The sequence below is a fragment of the Lepidochelys kempii genome, chromosome 3, assembly GCF_965140265.1.
Source record: "Lepidochelys kempii isolate rLepKem1 chromosome 3, rLepKem1.hap2, whole genome shotgun sequence".
Lineage (NCBI taxonomy): Eukaryota > Metazoa > Chordata > Testudines > Cheloniidae > Lepidochelys > Lepidochelys kempii.
The window spans coordinates 83557722-83578697 of record NC_133258.1 but is presented as its reverse complement, the minus strand read 5'-3'; the positions used below and the strand labels follow the sequence as shown (position 1 = coordinate 83578697).

The 20976-nt window shown below is 40.2% G+C and overlaps 1 protein-coding gene across 1 annotated transcript in view; it reads right to left on the bottom strand.

Annotated features, from left to right (window-relative positions):
* The window catches only part of LOC140908914 (coiled-coil domain-containing protein 162-like), a 24608-nt gene extending 3632 nt beyond the window's left edge, over window positions 1-20976 (bottom strand). The window contains exons 1-9 of the mRNA XM_073336988.1: window positions 20756-20976; window positions 19404-19556; window positions 17703-17837; window positions 10922-11074; window positions 9958-10167; window positions 6433-6759; window positions 3755-3817; window positions 2388-2518; window positions 1730-1829 (exon numbers count right to left, since the gene is read on the bottom strand). Coding sequence (XP_073193089.1) covers window positions 6685-6759; window positions 9958-10167; window positions 10922-11074; window positions 17703-17837; window positions 19404-19529 — 699 coding nt within the window. The 5' untranslated portion in view covers window positions 19530-19556; window positions 20756-20976 and the 3' untranslated portion in view covers window positions 1730-1829; window positions 2388-2518; window positions 3755-3817; window positions 6433-6684. The remainder of the gene's footprint in view (window positions 1-1729; window positions 1830-2387; window positions 2519-3754; window positions 3818-6432; window positions 6760-9957; window positions 10168-10921; window positions 11075-17702; window positions 17838-19403; window positions 19557-20755) is intronic.

Here is a 20976-nt window from a genome sequence, read left to right as displayed (position 1 = left end):
AAGGAGAGCTTGCTTAATGGTAGGAGTTAGAATGTTCCAGTAAGTGCTACTGCAAGGAACACAAGTAATAACTGTAAATCTGCTTAAGAACAGGTGATAGATGTAATTACCATTTCAGCTCATGATCATATCTATCAGTATACTAACCTGTTGAAGGAGGACACCTCAGCATTAGTAGGATGAGGGAAATATATGTAGGGGAAAAAGTGGGAAAAACCCCTACTGAGTATGCTTTAGATATAGTAGCATCAGTGTAACATATTATAAAGGTTGCATCCCAGCCTGTGGGGTAAGAAAGAGGTGTAGTCCTTGGAAGAGGCCAAAACGATGGCCACTCGTGATGAGGAAGATGAGTCTTTCAGGTCGTCCTGCAAGGAATGGTGTGAGTATATGGATGTACGTTCTGTAGTGTCTCTATCTTACTGAGTGAGTGTGTGTGACTTCACTAAATGTATTAATAAACTATTTGGAAATATAGAAGAGTTCCTATAGTGAGTGTTGCAGCTGTGCACATTGGGATTCCCAACTATATAGTAATTTTAATAATACTGGGCCTGCTCTTGGGCCAAGGACCTGTCAACTGTCAAAATGATACCTGGGAATTTTTAGGTAATCAATATAATTAATACTCACACTATAGATCAGGCTACACACTCCTGTCAGTAGGACAGGTGGCATTTTAAGGCTTCAGGACTACACTGAACAAAGCTTTTCTCATCACCATCTTTTAGATAATAGGAAAGTCCCAGAACATCAGTTTCTGTGATGAGTGAAAGAGGAGGTAATAACTAGAGCTTGTTGGAAAATGCTGATTCACTAGAATTGAAACTTTTCACAGGAATGTATCTAATCAATAGAAATTTTTGATGGAAACCAGGTCTTCCTGGTTTCCTGCCCAGAATCCCCTGCTCCCTGGAATTTTTCAAAACATTGTTTTGATTCTCTGGATTCTTTCTTAAAATTACTTTGCACCAAATATTTTGATTGTTTTTGTGTTTGTTCTAATTCAGAACAAAAATAAATTGTAAAATAATTTGTTTTTTGACCAGCTCTAGTGTTAACTGAACAGCAGGATAAGCCCCTTCATCCCACTCCCTCTCTGATGTTTCTTTTGTTTTACAGTACTTTTCCTGTTCTCTAGAGGGGGATTATTTTTTATGTCCATATTTGGCATGCTGTACTCAGCTTTGTTTTCTCCCATGGAAGGTTGGCCAGCAGAATGATTTACTTTTATATAAAACAAAATTTCATAGCAAATCCTGGAATGTGGTTAATATTGTGGGGGTTCTCTATATCTAACCATATTGCCAAATATGCACAATCTTTATAATACAAAAAAGCCTTTCACAGTTCACACCAATAAAGGATTGCCGGGCCTTGTCTACACTTACAGCAGGGCAGCTGCACCCCTGTAGCGCTTCATGAAGATGGTGTCTGCGCTAACAGGAGAGCTTCTCCCATCAGCGTAGGTACTCCACCTCCCCGACATAGCACTGTCTACACTGGGAGTTAGGTTGGTATAACTGGAAAATCCACACCCCTGAGCAACATATTTATACTGCTATAAGTTCATAGTGTAGACCAGGGCCCAGTCAGAGCACTTGTTACTTTGTACATCAGTTTGGCTTTGCATAAATTTCATTATCCCACTCCATGTTAGCTGGATCAGTTACAATGCATAGGTCTGAAAACACCCTCTGATTTTAATCAAAAGTACATTTCAGCTCACTTTTGGGCCAGCCTGTTTGCATGAGGCTGGGAGGTTGAGTGTGTTCAGCCAGGTCTGGTAAGAAAGCATCTATCACTCTGTTCCTCCATCTGCTGGGCACCTGCAATTGTTAAGTGAGTGGGCTGTAATGTTAACCCTCAGAAGGAGTCTGTGCAGTAATTACACTGAGCATGAGTGGATTTATCCTGATCAGCAACCCATCCCAGCCTGTCCTGCAGGCACATATTTCTCTCCTGCTGCTTCCTAGTCTGAAACAAAGGGAAGTGGTTGCAGAAGGCAGGCTGACCAGGAATGGGGCAGGTTCCTGGCTGAAGAGGGGCAGGATTCATTGTAAGACACCACCTCCTCTGCTCTTCTCAGAAGTTACTGACTCTGGCACAGCACCCTCTAGCATAGGTGGTCCTCCCTGACACATTGTCCCTTAGAAGCCTAACAAGTCCCTGGAAATCAGCCAACAGTGTATAAGGACTGTGTGTGAATCAGGTGTGAGAGGAAGCCTTCAATTATATCACTCCCCCTATTCTACTACTTAATCCAGATCTTTCAGGGGCATTAGACTGTTAATGTCCAGACCTAGAGACTGACTCAACACAATTCATTTTTCACAAACTTCACTGACATTCTTTTACCACTCACTACCAAATCCACCATTACTCACAGTCTTTGGCCGTTCAGTCTTTCCAGATGTTACATTGCTACCTTTGGGATCTGGAGTCAAAGGATTCTGCTTGTAATCCCTAGGTAGAGTTGATGCTGAGAGCACTGTGCGCTGGGCCCAGGATGCAGAACCTATATTATAAATAATGTGGAGTTACAGCAGAACTTGACTTTAGCAAAAATACACAAAGCACTCGTTCTCAAAAATACAGATGTTAACAGTCATACAGAACTGTAAGCAACTTCTTTCTTAGTCCTGTCCTAACTGCATAGCGGTTCCTGTATAGTTTCTAAGAGAATGTGCAGAATTAAAAATAGCCACAATATTTCTGCATAAAAAGTTCATCAAAGCCCATACCCTGTCACAGCTTAGAGAAAGTCTCATTACTAAGGGAGTCATACATATATTCCACCATCAGTGGACAGATCAGTGAAGCAGATCTTTGCTGATCCAAACTCTATAATCCATTATATGCAAATAGTTTCTCCAAAGCACTATTGTCATTATCCCTTAGATTGCAACAGAATCAAAAATGAAAGATGATGTGTTTCTTCAATTTCAAGTGTTAGCTTAGTTTTTTCCCTTCACTAGGTCTTCACACGGACAGAGGAACTTCCCTAATTGACTGTTGGTCCAGTTAGCCACAGAAATCTCTAAAGCAGATGCTGAGTTTCTAACCAGCTACTCATATGATTAGCTCTAATCTTGGATTGTCTCCACATACAGCATAGTTAATATTCTGTTAGTAGCCACTGGCAGCTTGCCACATGTCACCCGTGCCAACAGCCTTGACTGATACCTAACTATGTTTCTGTAAACTAATTATAGCACTTATTTTGCCATACAGATACGACCCTACGTCAGTATAATTGAGATGGGTGCTCCTCCTCCTTCCCATATCTTTGTGCAGCAAGACGTCCCAGAATGTATTGTCCTGTGTCCCCTGCTGAGGCAAATGAATCTGAGGCAATATGGCAACAGGCCAGATTTTCTCAGAAAGCACTGATAGGCAGCATGGTGGACAGTTGGGTGTGCTGTGACTAAAGCATCTATGTGGACAACTCAACTGTGTTTATTGTAACCAGATCACATGAGAGTGTCAAGACCTGGCTGTGGTTTCAAATACAGCCTAAATAGATAGAGATACAGCAACTGTATGCTTGTCACCCCTAGATGAATATGAATACTAGAATGAAGGGTAATGCATGCAATTACTTTAGGGCTTGATATTACAACTAAAGACAATACAGCCTTATTCAAATTAATAAAAAATACAAACCTTTGCACTCTGTGAGCCTGCTTTTCCTGACAAAGTGCATTACTGCAAATGGGTGGGAAGTGATAGTTATTCTGTATTGGTTTATTACCTGATAAAGAACGTCTTACGCTGCTAGCATTATAAGACATCAGATTAGTGGACTTCTTCATTCCTTTTTAAAGAAATAAATTACAACAGCCATAATACAGTACACAATTAACACCATAATCATCAAGAAGAAGCTAGAAAAAAGCATGTCCTTTTAGTATTTGGGGACAGACATCTGCGGAATGTCTGTATTTTGAGGCAGGCTCCATTTTAAACAAAGGCTTTGCCTTGCTCTCCAGACAAGTTCTCTAGCTATGCAGCAGGTTGAAGAATGGGAACTCCCTGCCAGCCAAATACTTTGAAATGTCCAAGCTGATTTTCACTTCTTTTCATCCTGTGTGTCTGATTTGCCCATAGAGAGCTAGCTCTAGTTGGTTCAGAATGTACTCATCCTTACTTGCCCGGTTGGTTTTTACGCTGGCCATATGTTTCATCTCTACTAACACTGGAAAGGCAGTTTAATATTCTTAACACTGCGTGTGAATTTCAGTGCTTATGAAAGGTGTCTGACTTACACTACTGGAAACGGAGGGCTTTTATTTACCCCTCAGAACAGATGCCGCATGGGCAGCAACAGCACAAGCTTCCCCGTACTGTCCTACCAACATGTTTCACTCCTGATGTAGAGGGACCACCAAAAGGAGCTACGGCTCCATGGCAGCCCATCCAGCTTTTGTCCTCTCTATTAAAGACTACACAGCCATGCCAACTCTAGTGACTTCGGTGAAGTGAACATCTGGTGAAGTGAACTGATGGATGACTCGAACACCTCTTTTCACATAGGACAACGAAAAAACCATCATATGGACGCTTCCATTGACTATTGACCTGGGCAATTTTTTTTGTCACTACCATCAACCTAGAGGTGAAAAGCTTTATATGCCTCAGCAGTTCTAATGGCATCCCTAGAATTCTGTGAAGATGTAAGGGTGAGCAACTAACGGAAGTATCAGGAATATTTTATATTGCAATGAATTTGCAGGGCTGAATTTGCTGCCAGATCAGAACCCTCTGCTGTCTCTGAAATGCTAGACATCGCTTCTTCTGAAAGTCAGTGGCTAGAGAAATCTTCACTTTGTTCCTCTTAACCTTTCAGTGGAAACACAAATAGATCTCTGATTAAATGCACTGAAATAATGCATTAGAAAGGGAAAACCCACAATGAGTTGCAAATCAACCCTGCAACTACCGAATGTACAGCAAAAAATCCCAGCAGGGAACATCTTTCCACACAGACACACTGTCTCAGCTGGCAATGTTTTCAAGAGACGGAATGAAACTATAAAAAAGAGAGAAACACCCCAGCGCACCTCTCTCTCTCCCTGCTCATCACATTCACTGCATCTGAAGAGACAAAGGAAGCAGCCATTGGACTCTAGGGGAGGGGTCCTGACTGGAAATTTTGGTCAGTTATTTTCTGAAGCATGTGGTAAAAAAAGCTTTGCTTTGAATCTAATACTGTTTCTTAAGTTAGCCACCAGTATGCGTTTTATCTTTATTTTTCTGGTAACCATTTCTGACTTTTATGCCTCATTACTTGTACTCACTTAAAATCTTTCTTTGTAGTTAATAAACTTGTTTTATTGTTTTATCTAGTCCAGTGTGTTTAAGTCGAAGTGTTTGGGTAATTCCGTTTGGGGTAATAAGTTGTGTGCATATTATTCCCTCAAGGGAATAACAGACTTAATATATTTGTATTGTTCAGGAGAGGGCTGGGCAGTACAGGACATAGGTTTCTGGGGGAAAATCTGGGACTGGGAGTGTGTTGGTGTCACCCTGTGGTAATCTTTAAGGCTGGTAAGAGCCCACAGGGGCTGGTTGGCTGCAGCACACACAGAGACATAGCTGGACATGCTGGAGGCTGTTTGTGAGCAGTCCAAGTTGGAGGCTACATAAGCAAAGCACTCTAAAGGGCACCCTAGGTTACAGGGCAGGAGTGACAAAGCTACTCATTGGTCTGGATTGTACCCTGGTATGTCAGAACTGGATGTCATTTTTTTAGTCTTCATAATATTTAAAGAAGGCCTGGAAGGTTGGGATTTTTCCCTGTATTTAGTGTATTAAAAATTCAGGTCTTGGCCATCCCAATTTTCTACATGATTCTACAGCTGATTGAAGAATTAGCAGGATTTTGATATCACAAGAAGAAAGGAAGTGAAACTTGAGCAATTGCAGGGGTGGGGATTTTTCATCAACCTGTTTAAAGCACTTTGAATTAAACAGGTGTTATAAAAAAACAGCTGGGAAGAAAAAATAATCTTTTTGTTAAAGCTTCAAAATTCTTGCTCCTCCAACCAAGAACCGAGAAAGCTCCCAACTCCTATTCTCTTGTTCTCCAAAGAGACTTCCAGTAAAAACAGCAGTATTTATATTCCTGATGGTGCTAAGGTTAAAAAAACAAGCAAAAATAAAAACAAAACCCACCCACCCCCAAAACACCAAAACCATCTTTCAGGCCTTCTTCACACATGAGAAGAAAAAGAAGAAAAAAGAGGGGGAATGAAGGGGGGAGAGAAAACATCTATTTTTGTAGGTGGGGGTTGGTGAATATGAAGGCATGTGCCATTTTGGCAATCCGGGTGGTGGTACAGTACCCAAGCCACACAATTAGGCTGGAAACATCTACTGGCCTTGTTTGGATGTTCCATATCATTTTAAAAGAAATAGGTGTTCCCTCACCTGCGGGTGAGTTTCTCTGGGATGTTACAGCTTCCAAGTCGTAAACCTGATACTGCAGTTCGTCCACCCTCTGGAAGGCATCCAGTTTTAAACTACGTTCTTGGATCAATTGGCTTCTTATCTAAGGAGGATGGCAATACCACATGTAGAGGATTCAGGTTAAAAAAGAAAAAAAATCTTCTGACAGTCCTCATTCAAAGCAAAGTCACAGGCTAAAGGGCTCAAAGGGAGGAGAAGCAGATGCTGTCAACATCAAAGGTGGTCACAGTTCAGTGGTGGATGAAGTAATTCCTCGATATAATTGTATAAAATGTGTCTGGGATCCTTCTGGAGGAGAGAGTGATATAATTGGTATAAACGGTCATTATAACTAATAAAATCTGCAGTTTCCAGCACTTTAAGAAAGGACAGTAGACAGACAACCTGGGGCCTTTTCCCTTCTCATTCCCCTGAGCTCTCTATTTATAACCCCAGTAACCCACACCCCACATCATGACCAGCCATGTCCAGCCTCAATGCCATTCTAAATGAAAGATAGGAGTGAACAACAGCAAGTCATCTTCCCCTCAGCTTCTCCAACAGCTGTGTGGCCTGTCTTCTCAGTGCCGCCACTCCCTGCCAGAACAAGGAGCAAGAAATGAGAACCAGCAATTGAATCAGACACCACTGAGACGATGGCTTAGTTCTATACAGGGTAACTGTTATAAGCCACATGCTTTTATGCCCACATAGGTCTCCTCCAGCAGCAGGGACCACTATGTAGCACTAAAGTCCTGACACTAATTGTTTTGTTTATCCAATACCACATTATTTGTTTATTTTCTCAAAGGCCAATTCAGCTACTGATGTTTCTGGGCACTCAAAGGGTTACAAGTATTTTGTAAACACAACAAAAGGGTGCACAGCTGCACCATTTGGAGATGGGGAACTATGAACTCATTGGCCTATGTGCCAGGGCTGAATGCTCTGCTCTTCCAAAAGTCTCTTGGCATCATATGCTCTCAATAAAGGCGGTCACAGAAAGTGCCAGCAGCCTGCCAAACTATTCCCAGCAAAATGCTATCTGTCATCCCAACTCTCCCAAATCGCGGTGGGTGCTTTCAATTGGACTGTTCAGGTGGTTGAAGAGAAAATATTTTGGCCAGGTTTACAGGAGAGGCAGTCAGATAAGAACAAGGAATTTTCATCCTATCTATGATAGGACTGCAAAAAAGGGATGGAAAGCCACACTTCATGCTCTTAAGAGATTGTGGAGTGCATGAAGTGCAGCCAAGGGGACTTACCTGACTAAATTTAATCACATGTTTTTCAAACATTTTCATTCTGCAGGTCACTTTGTAAGAGACACAAAGCACTTCTCATTGACCCACTTATCCACCCAACAATCCAATTCAAGAGCTGGACTACGGAAATTGTACTCATTTAGTTAAATCAGCTTCTAAATTTATTCACTTAAATTTGTACCAGTCCTTTCTACAGACAGTCTTAAATCAGTCTAATAATGGAGGACATTGTTAAGCAATTAAATTAAGCTAACTCAATATCCAACTTCAGACTGTCCACACAACGTGTTGGCACTGATTTAGTTAAATTGATGTAATTTATATGTGTAGACTGGGCTCAAGCCTGTCTGTGTCCCAAAATGTTTCATTCAGTGGACCATCAAAAATGGTTCCTTGAACCCCAGTATGAGAACCACTGGTAATGGATGTGTGCCTCTTAATCGTGTCAGATAGAAAGTAGATAAAGCAAAGGAATAATACAATTTCTACATGCCAGCTATGTATGCTGTCTGCAATGGCTGTATACAACTTGTGTTATAGTATCAAAGACTTGATAATTACCATAAATGCTAATTATGTTTCTTTTTTTACAATAGTAAACATTTGGAGTGGAGATAAAAATGACCAATCTATGGCAGCGACCAAGGTGTTTAGTTTTTGGTTGTGTCTCCTTTGCCCTGAATCAGTGGTTTTGCCCTGTATTTGCTGGACTAGTTTCAACAAGCCATTTCTTTGTTATTATACCATAGTAATGGCATTAAGATATGCTGAAGATGAAAAACCATGTGTTTTTGTTTTATACACAAAACAGCAGCTGTTTTGTGTATGTTTTGGCTGTCAAGGTGCTCTTGGATCTACTTTATACATCAATAAATCTCCCAAAAGGATCTAGATCATCCAGAACTGTTTAAACACAAAATATATAATCAGATAAGATCAGTAAAATCTGCATAAAAAACAACTTAATCAAGTAGAATTTGCCAAACTTTTATTGTAAGCGAAAGGCTTGTGCTGTTGGGAATGATTAGCCATTCTATAATTTATACTAAATATAGTACTGCATGTTTGATTTCACCCAATAAGAACATTTAAATGTTAGTAACTTCTAAGTTTATGAGTTTATGGTGAAACTGCTGGAATGGATTTCCTCATTTACAGTTCACGTGACAATGCAGGAGAAGACTTAATATACCAGTGGGTTAACTAACAGGCACTCCTGAGCTCCTCCATTCCATTCAGTCATACCTCTCAATCTTAAATCTGCCAGTGTGTAATCGAAGCAACCACAATGTGACGCAAATGGCTGAAACATTTTATATCTGTGTTTTGTTACACATTTTAATCGGTCAATTGTGGTATAATGTTTGGGGGCTTTTTAACTATAAAGCAGTTTTTAAGGAGGTTTTCTCACTCATTAAACCAACTGTTTAAAAAGAAATCAGGAAGGACAGAAATTCCACAATGTACAAACAAAGTACCAGCAGGACTTGAACCCTCAGTCTTCAGATTCCTATTACAGAGCTAAAGAATTCCGTGTTATCCTCTCTGTAGACCAGCAGCTAGCGAGGGATGTGACACACATGTGCCAGTGGATTACACAACTATTTGCTAAGTGATGGTAGAATGTTGGAGATCAGTGTTCCTGGGTTCTACTCCCAGTTCTAGGAAGGGAGCATGATCTAGTGGTTAGAGCAGTGCTTACAAATACTTAGGTTTGGCACATTGTGGATGTGTGGAGGAGATTTAGGCTTGCCATTTTAAACACAATTCTATCCCCAGTTCTGTCAGAAGTGACCTTGTGTGACCTCTCCATTAGCTTATTTGTAAAATGGGGAGAATACTTGCTTCTGAGGACAGGGATTCAAGGCCATGCTCAATAGTAGGAGTTGTGAAGTACACACAAATATAAAAAACTTTGGAAGAGATGAGCTTAGACCACATGGTCTCCTAGCCCCCAACCCAGTGCACTGTTCCTTAGACCCAAAGGCAGTCTATGGGGATGTCTCTCGTTTCAGAACATCTCCTAGTTTGGCAGGGCTGCAGAAGGAGGTGGCAATAACTCCCAAAATCCAGATTATACTGTGCAATCCAGGACACTGGAGGGGATGCATTCAGCATTGCTCAGAGAAAGACATGCAGCTGGTAACCAATACTGAGGCCCTAATACATTTCTCAAGGAATGCTAGCTTCCTTAGCAACATGGTACATGCTGAAGTGTTTAAAGGTGTAGTTAGGCGCTTACCTGCCGCATTTCTTTTTTGATCCGTTTTTGCTGAAGCTGCACTGTTCTAGAAGATTTCTCAGCATCTTCAGTCAGACATTGCAGCCTCTGTTCTTTCTGCCCCATGTCTTCCAGCATCTTCTCCATGTTTGCTGCTTTCATCACATCCAGCTGTTGCCTGCTCCGGGCTTCTTGAGTCATCCTATGTTCTACTTCTTGTAGCAAGTGTTTCTATAACATGAAAACAACAATATGTCAGGCAACAGAACTTGAAAGACTCATTCCTTTCTCATGTAAGAAAAACAAGCAGAATTAAAAACAAACCAATCCTCAAACTTCCTGGAAACAGAAACAAAATAGAGCAGACACCCACTTTTTTCTCCTTTGCACATCACCTTTAAGCAATGCCTGGAAAGGAGCTCCCTGCTCTGGTAAGTTACATAACTTAAACTGCCTAACTTACATCAAATTAACCCTCTAGTGTAGACAAGGCCTAAGTTAAACTTTTTGTGTGTGGGAATAAACATTGAGTTTTCTTTTTCTCTCTTATGTAAAATAATTATCAGCAATAGATTACTGGAGTTATTTTTTAATACAGGTATTTAGCATCTAGAAGATATTCTTAGGCTCTTGGACAGTTCACATCTTCATCTTACAGCTTCATTTTCATAAAATAACCCTTTAAAATCTTTGATCGTCATTTTGCTGAGGTGATATAAATCTTAAATATGATCCCTAACAGCTTTTGTCTATATTTCTCTCTGACTACAACATGTGAAAAACGCTCAAACCAATATGTATGGCTTGGTAGAGTCAAAATATATACATCTTCAGCTTCAGTTTTCAATTGTCCCTCAATTGTTTCAGGAAGTATTTCCCTCTTGAAAGGCAATGGGTAAAATTCTCTATTGAAGTAAGTGGTATTGAGAGGAGGTGATAATTTGACCCACTTCGTAGAATGAGTCAGGACCGTTATTTTAGGTACCTGTTTATCTAACTGTTTCTTTAGTCTTTCATTGTCTACTTGAGATTTTGCCAGAGCCTTCCTTACAGCCACCAGCTGCTGACGAAATAAAAACACCTCTTGCTCTGCCAGCATCTTGGCATTCAAACACTCTTCTTTGTTTTGAAGGGCCTCCTGTTAACAAAAAGAATGTAATAAAATTAAGGAATGAAAGCCATGGTCCTCTATTGTTAATAGCACCAGATTACTTGAAAGGTGACCTGCAAGGGATTTTTAATAAGTTGCGGGAGTCCCTTTTTGTTTCTTTCTGATTCAAAAAGAAGGCCTGAAAAATGTAGGGGTGCTTGTTTGATTTTGGGGGTTTTTGTATTTGGGGGCTTGTTTGGTATGTTTCTGTTCATTTTTGCTAAAGCTTGGTTTACAGACAGATTTTGTATGGATAGAACTATTTGGGTTAGGTATGTGATAGGTATATATACATTTTTACCAACATATTCAAGGTTAGTACAACTTATATGAGTCCATGTCTTCACTACAGAGGCACAGCTACCACACCATAGCTATGCCTCTAGTGAGGATGCTTCTGACAGTGATGGAAAGTTCTTTTCTATCACTTTAGGAACTCCACTTCCCTGAGCGACAATAGCTAGGATGACAGAAGCATTCTTCCTTCAACCTAGCTGCATCTACACTGGGGTTTAGGCTGTCAGTTTTTCACACCCCTGAGCACCACAGCTATGCCAACCTACCTTTTAAGTGTAGACCAGACCTCAGCATAAGGATATCTTACATCCTACCCTTATGAGTATAAGCACCTTTATACTGGCGATGGTGTCCACACGAGGGGGTTGTACCAGTGTAGTTAAAATATTACACTTGTGTGTAGATAAGCCCTTAAGAGATCCTAGTTTTCTGTGATTAAAAAAAACCAAAAATTCTCCAAGAAAAAAACAAACCATAAAATTCACATTTTTACTCAATTAAAATGAAACACTGAACCTTAGTTTTCCTGGCCACAATATATATAGGTATCAGTTGAACACAATGTTTTATTGATACATTTACAGTTTTTTAAAGCAAGTACAAAGCCTACCAATGCCATCAATCATTATAATAAAATAAAATGAATAGAATGATCCAGTCACAGTGCATTGTTTCTTTGCTGTAGTTGATGACCCTGCTGTTTCAACCTCTTCATTTCTTTTCATTCCATTTATGTTTAGCACTTTCCTCGTGGTCTTCAACTGTCTGCCTTCAAATGTAATCTACAGCCTTGTCACATACAGTACAGAAATGCACATTACCATCAACTTGAAATTTGTCCTGGCCAAACTCAGCAACATGGTCTGTAAGGGTGATTTTTAAAGTTTGTGGCCTCTTTTCATAACTTTAATTACTTACATCTGGAGGCTGAAGTGAAATTTGAGATGCATTAAAACACAAACCCCTATATGCCACTGAGTAACCTCTGTACGTTGGAAGCAGCTTATTGGAGTATGTTTAGCTATGTAAATTTACAGCACATTAAAAAAAATCAACCACAGGAGGAGGAGGTTGTGCGCATTGAATAAGTGACACTGGTACTTTCAGTAAAGTAGAATTAAAAGTTAATATATGTTTTTATATTTTCATAAAATGTAAAAAATACAGATTTCTCTGTAAAAATGGAAATGCCACGTTTTCCATGGCAAATAGATTTCTAGGATCCCTGGTCCTAAGCAATATCAGGAATACAAAATCTGATCTTCCTTGGTTTTTTTGGAGGACCAGCAGGAGGTATAGGATACATTTATTTTGAATTCTTAACATGTTATTAAAGGCTGAGGGTGTTGAATTTTTAGCAAAGTCTTCCTGTATTCAAAACGTTAATCACTAGCGTTAAATAGGTGTTAATAAAACAAACAAAAGTTTTAAACAACCAGACTGACTAAGGGTCTCTCACTCTCTTAACAGTTCTTCATTCATGCTCTGGGTACATCTTCACTGTAGAGTTAACTCAGACTTTGACTCAGGTATTGCCCCTGAGTTTGTGGGTGTTTTAAAATCTAGGCTAGCTGGCACTACTCAGTATATGAGCTAGAGCTCTGGTGCTGTTTTCACTCAGGCTGGTAACCTTCCTACTTTGCAGTGAGGATGTAGGCTAAATCACTCAAGTATTGATAGTCTTCCAGTGCTTTCCCACAATTCCCCTGTGTGTCCAGAAGCAGAGTCTAGTCCTTCCATAATTCATTGGGAAAGAATCAGAGCAGATCAGCTTCCTGCTGTACAAAGAACCCTGGGATATGCCTCAAGATGGGTGAGCGCAGCACCAATGAGGACACAGTAACTCAAAGGTATGGCTTTGCAGCTCATACCTAGGCTAAGCCAATTCAGGTGTTGACCACTCAAGTTAACTCTGATCTTCTAACCTAGACATGATCTGAATTTCTAATGTAATTAAGAACCAACCCCCACCCCTGAAAACAACAAATCCACATAGCCTCCACATTCAGGACTCCTTCATACATACAAAAAGGCATGAGCCTAATTTTTCCCTTTGCAGATCTCCTTTAAACTGTTTCCTGCAGTCCTTACTCGGATAAAACACTCCCATTAAAGTTGAAGTAGAATCAGATCTCAATGTTTTCAACTATCACCTAGAATGTTAATTCATATATGTTTCAATTAAAAGTGAAATCTTATCAGCAAGTTTACAGACAGGCAGACAATAATACTGATACCTGGGATATAATCACTTGCAAAGAAAACCTCAGTAATTACAGGAAATAATCTGTCACGGTTCAGTGATTAGCTTTATCATTTTGTCCTGCTTTGGTGAGCAAAACTCATAAGAACTCGCAGTACGGCTGAATATGAATAGATTTGTCCTCAAGTTCAATGGAATCCTGTTGCAGTCAGATTCTGTGGGAAACTGGGTTTGCTGGATTTGATTCTGGAATTTACATTGACTGGTTCCCATCCCATTTTGTGTTCTCTGCCATAGAACACTCACTCACTCATACAGGACTGGCCTAGCAGATTTATGGAGCCAGCCCTGAATTGACAAAAAGAAAAATTGGATCATGAGTTGCATATTAGTTGCAGAGTACACAAGACACATGAGCCCACAGGCCAAAGAGTAGGGCACAAAGCAGCCACTTATTCTGCTTGTGTTTGAGGCCAGCCCTGCATTCACTTTTACCTTCAGTTGTCATCATGGCTGGGTAATACATACCCTGACACCCTCCTTCCCTGTCTTCTGCCTCAGTAACTCTCCTCACTCCAGTATATTCAAACCCACTGCAGCTATAGGTACCTTCCTTGCATACCAAAGATAATTACTCAGTCCTTTTGTTGCATCGATTTTATGTAGATTGTAAATTCTTCTTGAGGGAAGGGTCCTTCTTTTCTTGCATGTTTTTAAAGCCCCATGTTACACCACATAAATAATAAAACGTCAGAATGGTAGCCACTGACTTTCCATCCTGCATGGAGGGCCCCAATATGTTATAGGATACTATGATTAAATGGTCACATGTGCTTCTGATAAAAAGTCTATACGAGTCTCAGAGATCTTGCGGTATGTACCTGACACTTCATACATAATCCTGAACCACATCACAAGGTCAGCCCAATTTTTTTCCCCCCTCTCTTCTCAGCAGAAACATATGTATTCTTTAATCCTTTTGGTTGTTAAACAGCTTTAGTGCCTCACTTGCCATTTTCTAAACGTTTTCCAACCCCCTTGCTCCTTGTCCCGACTGCCCCAACTGCCCCCCCAGGACCCCAACCCCTATCCAACCCCCTTGCTCCTTGTCCTCTGACTGCCCCAATCCCTATCCACACCCCCGCCCCCTGACAGGGCCCCCAGGGCTCCCATGCCTATCCAACCCCCTGTTTCCTGTCCCCTGACCCCTCCTGAACCTCCATCCTATCCAACTGCTCCCTGTCCCCTGACTGCCCCCCGGAACCTCCTGCCCCTTATCCAACCCCCCCTGCCCCCTTACCATGCCGCTCCGAGCACCAGGACTGGCAGCTGTAAATAGTACAATGTAAGTAGCACAATCCTACAGGGAGCAATTTAATACACTACACCTGGCCCTCCACACAGTTTGGAACCCCGATGTGGCCCTCATACCAAAAAGTTTCCCATACCAAAAAGTTTGCCCACCCCTGGCCTAGGCCCAGGGTCATCTTGAAAATAAGGACCAAGATCTTCAACTTGATTTGATATTCTATGGGTAGCCAGCGTCGTGAGCAGCGGATAGGCTTGCTGTGCTTGCAGTAGCCTAGGTTGCTGAATAGATGAGCTGCAGCTGTCTGTACTTGTCGGAATTTCCTAAATACTGAAGGTTTCATGCCCAGGAAAACCACTCTGCAGTAGTCCAGCCAAGACGTGATGCAGGCATGAATAACTGAGGTCAAATTATCGTTCACCTGGATGAGACGGAGACTCCTAGCCAAGTGAAGGTTGTAGAAAGTGTTACTCACAGATGCTGCTATGCAAGAGCTCAGCGTCAATGAGGAATCCAGGAACGCCCCTAAGCTATAGAGACTGCATTGACCCATGGTGGGGTGCACCTTCAACCAGAGCAACAGAATATTGCTCACTTGTGACGTAATCTGCAGTATTGCGCTTCTCTCGCTCTGTAAATAAATCTTGACCTGCCCCTAGGACTACAAGATGAAATAAAAACATGCAGGCTCCAGTTTCAGCCTTGCCAAGAATTCATAGAGTAGCACACAGCAAGTCAGGCCCATGCATTTGTTTTGGCTAGTTGAATCATGTAAAGTAACGCTTTATAAAATGACTTTTTATACAATAAGCATCAAGTCTTTATACAAAGCAATATTTTGTTCTTTCCTTCCTGTCACTAAGTTAACACTTATTGGATTCCTTTCTGGCTTTCTTTGGTATGAATTAACACAGCTGAGAATCTGTTCTACCCTCTTCAGTTTTTAAGATGGTCAACCATATATATTACCTAGTTTGCTGTCTCAATTTAAACTAACAAAACCAACATTCCCATTAATTTTTCCTGTTTTAATTTTTTTTAAGTCATAGAGAGCCATCGTTTTATTTCAAATCCACAAGCCAGAAGTCTAATTCAGTCTCTTTTTTGATTAATCAATCATCCATCCACCTATTTAGCATCTCCTTGACATAAATTAACAAAGTGTATGCACATACAGTTGTACATTGGTTTAAACACACACACACACCATTCTGCCTTTACTAATTTTAAATTAACAAGTATGATCATTCTGCCTTTCTTTGGTTTGGCTTATAGAGCCAAATAATCCATGTAACTGTCAGTAAACTATATGTTTCTTTCTGTCCAACCACATTCAGAGAGAGAAGGCATATTTTTTCCATTCATCTGCACTTTGGTTTAATTTAGTAATCTTTGAGCTTAATCCATCTTTTCCTTAATTTAAATGAGAACCTTGTATCCCATTCTGCTTTTCTTAAATACCCTGTAGTTCCCTTCTATAAAAAGCACCATGCACACCTGTCACAAATATAAAGGGAAGGGTAAACACCTTTAAAATCCCACCTGGCCAGAGGAAAAACCCTTTCACCTGTAAAGGGTTAAGAAGCTAGGATAACCTCACTGGCACCTGACCACAATGACCAATGAGGAGACAAGATACTTTCAAAAGCTGGAGGCGGGGAGAAACAAAGGCTCTCTGACTGTGTGATGCATTTGCCGGGAACAGAACAGGAATGGAGTCTTAGAACTTAGTAAGTAATCTAGCTAGATATGCATTAGATTCTGATTTCTTTAAATGGCTGAGAAAATAAGCTGTGCTGAATGGAATGTAGATTCCTGTTTTTGTGTCTTTTTGTAACTTAAGGTTTTGCCTAGAGGGATTCTCTATGTTTTGAATCTAATTACCCTGTAAGGTATTTACCATCTTGATTTTACAGAGGTGATTCTTTTACTTCTATTAAAATTCTTCTTTTAAGAATCTGATTGCTTTTTCATTGTTCTTTAGATCCAAGGGGTTGGGTCTGTGTTCACCTATATAAATTGGTGAGGATTTTTATCAAGCCTTCCCCAGGAAAGGGGGTGGAGGGTTTGGGGAGGATTTTGGAGGGAAAGACGTTTCCAGGTGGGCTCTTTCCTAGTTATATATCTGTTAGACACTTGGTGGTGGCAACAATAAAGTCCAAGGGAAAAAGGAAAATAGTTTGTACCTTGGGGAAGTTTTAACCTAAGCTGGTAAAAATAAGCTTAGGAGGTTTTCATGCAGGTCCCCACATCTGTACCCTAGAGTTCAGAGTGGGGAAGGAACCTTGACAACACCAAAGCAGAATTCAAATTATCCTAAGCCTTCCCCTCTACCCAAAAAAAGCAGTACTTTCCCAAACTACGTCCACAAACAAATACCCATCCTCTCCCACTAGACTATACATATCTTCATAATATTGTTGTCCCTCTTCTGTCTCATTTGCTTTGATCAGTAGTGAAATAGTTAATTTTGACATATAAATGGTCAAAATTAGTCTTCGGAGTCAATGCCTCGATGGGGTGAATGTGGGCTGTTCATAGTACTTCTCAGAGTTATTTCAGACTGTCTGCTGATTGAGGCAGACATCTCTGTTCAGGTTTACACTCTGTAAAAATAACCTTTGGACTGTGAACAACCATAATTTACTTCTTTTAAAATGAAGCTTAGAATTTGGAGCACAAGATAACAATCACCATGAGAGAGTACTGGCTTTTTAGCTACTGCGAGCTGGCCAAATTTGATCCCTAGTTTAAGCAGAAAACAAAAAAAAGACAATAGTAAAAATGAAGGAATCGGGACTTCTCACCTTCTCTGCATTTCTCAGCTTTACAGAGAGTTGTGCCTTTTGAATAGTCTGCTTCCAACAGCTTAGGACTTTCAGCTTACACACCAGCTCATGTAGTCTGGTGTTTTCATCCTGCAAGAACTGCAGCTGCTCTTGCTAAAGACAACATTATCACAGTCACTAAGAAAGACTTCTTACAATGGCACTTTCCCTTAGAGCAACCTGCAATGTTTTTACAATATGTTTTCTCTCCAACGGATCTGAACTTCCAAAGTTTCAAACTTTGCAGTTTAAACCAGTGCACTTTTCAAAATGAACTTCAGTTACTGTACGTCTGAGGGAACAGAAGTGAACACTGCCCACAGACAGAAAATGAACAAACAGGTAAACTGTGTAAAAATAAAACACTACTAACTGAGATAAAACACATGGATTTTTCTGTGGATATCCAAATTTACCCAAATGGTGGTTTTGGGTCATATTCATTGGTTCATATTCAGTACCCTGTTTCACCCCACTTACGATTTTCCTGATAAGGATGACCTACCAGCATTATGGCAAAATTAGAAGATATATGAGAAGCTGAACCCTATTTTCCCTGACATTGCCCCAGCTGGGAGGCTTGTTGATGAAACCTGTACTCTTGAGATGGATGGGTCTGGGTGGCCACATTACATTTACATTTCCCATCACATGTTTTTGCACTTGTTAGACCAGGTGGTGTATTTTTATAATTTATCATAGATTTAGATATTTAGACATTAGATTCTGGTCTGACAAAGGAAGACCAAGATGGTCTCATTTGACTTAATTGATGGACTCATCAGCAACTCTATTCTTCCAAGTTTCCCACATGAATTGAACTAGCCTTGGACATAAAAATGATCTAAGTTTGTTTCTTTCACTGGATTATCTTCTTCATTGGGGAGCTAATGATTTGGCTAAATGCACTATTACTTATTATTCGTATTACCACCGTGACCAAAAGCTGGTAGGCACTTCATGTGTAGTTAAATGGAATTTATGGTAGCTTTTCTCAGATGTATAAGATTCCCCCCCCCCCCATGTTGACCTTTTGGATACCTAATTTTCAGATTATGGACTAGTTATGGAGAGATAGGATTACTTGATTTAGTGATTATGGCCCCAGTTCAGCAAAGCACATGAGTGGTCCCCATTGCTATTCAGCAAAGTGCTTACGTGTGATTAACTTTATGCACATGAGTAGTCTCTGACTTACAACCGGACTACTTGTGCTAAATTAAGCAAGTGCTGAAGTGTTTTGCTGAACTGGGGCCTGTGTGTGTCTGCCTGTGAACAAGGGTCTATTCTCATGTTGATTCTCCTCCTAAATTTCAGACTAAAAGCTCCTAGAATACTAATTTCTTTCTCTCTCTCTTTTTGTCCAGTGCTGAGAACATCATCTGCTCTAAATAATAACAATGTCCTTTTGCTTTTATGGTTAAATTCCATTTTCATTTCTACTTCAGATGGACCTGAACTGCAAAGTTTAGACCAAGAACTCAACCTCTCCAAAGTTCACCAGGAGTAGGATGCAAGTTTTTGGGTCAGCCCATTACAGACACACAAGACAGTTGCCAAGTTCAGAGTCAAAACCACCACAAAAGTTCAGTAGGTTTTAGATCCAGGCATTTGGTTTGGGCCCATAATTCCTACACTTAAAAAACAAAGAAACAAAACAAAACAAAACCCCGCCCTTACTTTAGATAAATGTACTTTCAATCCATCATCATCTTTAGTGGAACCAAATTTTTTCTTCAAATCAATCATATTGTCAACCCCTTCTTTTCTCACTTCACTGATGATCTCAAACACTTGTCGGCTCATATTAAGGCGATAGTCATCTAGCTTCCCCTGCAATTAGAAACATTATGGAGGAGGGAAGACACATGCATATGAACTTAATAAAACTATAGTCTAAATAATGCTTCCATATAAAAATATGCAGTTAACTCACTAAAATGCATCTAGCAGAGCATTTAAATGAATTAGTGGCTCTTTTTATAAGATATGCAAGACCTTCATTTCTCTGCAAATTTTTTTTACCACCTTTTAATGGGATTGTATTCTGCTCATCAGATGCTGGAAAAAGAGGAACATGGACTAACAGGCCCTATGGAGTCCCTTGCACACAGTATTTTAGAAGGTATGAGAAGTATCTTAGTTCCTACTTGAAAGCTTTATCTGATAATATTTCCCAGAGTCATAAAGTATCAGAATGAGGAAGCAGATTTCTTCCCCTAGCCAGACATTCTAGCCCATGTCATTTCAGTTGCATAGCTTTGTAGATACGCTACCAATATGCACAAGACACACGTCTTTAACAGAATGAGTAGCATGTTGTAAGAACAAGCTTTTTGGTACAAAATGGATTCATGCTAGAGACAACAAGTGAGAGTGGGGAGATGAGACTGCAAGTAATTCTGCTACCACCCTTGCCGTCCTCTGGGGCATTAATGGGCTTGTGGATACCTCACTGATAATCCTGAACTAGAGCCCCAAGATTATGTATTGGATTGCTTCTAGAACAGGTTATTGATCAAGTGAGTAATTTTCTTACATTTCAATTTAGAAGCTGGATTGTGATACCATCACCCTTGCTGCGTAGTACCTTACTCCTCAAATAGCCCAAGTGAAATCAACAAGAGGAATCATTTGGGAAGTAAGGCACTACTCAGCATGAGGAATGGCATAACAAGTTGGCCCTAGGTTACTAAGAAAAATAATATACATTAAAAGTTAAAGTTTAATTTAAAAACAAACAAACATTCTCACCACTGTGGGTAAAAAGAGCAAGTGTCCCCACCCTTTTTAATGGGATATTAGTCCCCTATAAAATGTACCTTCTCTTCATCAGACTAGATCCGCATACTTCCCTAGCTGAAAATTTCCCCAAGATACTCCCAAAGTACATAAAGAGATGAACAGTAATTCATCCATCCACTTTAGCTTGTGGGCCCATTTCTCTAATTCATTCCTTTCTATGCCACATACTAGATAATACAATGGCAACTAAAAGGGACTTATCAGATACCCACTTGGTTTGTACTTACTTTTAGATGTAAACAAGTCACAAATAGATTCTGCACTAACGTTTCATATTCATCTTGTACTTCTTTCCTTATCTCCTCTTTGAGACAGAGATTTTTTTTTTTTCTAGATTAGTGAGTCTGGCTCTTAGAGCAGTTATTTCCATAATCATCTCATGACTCAGCTCTGCTATCTATCAAAGAAGAAAAAAGTAAATCAGTGAAACTAGAGATGGGCCTAAACC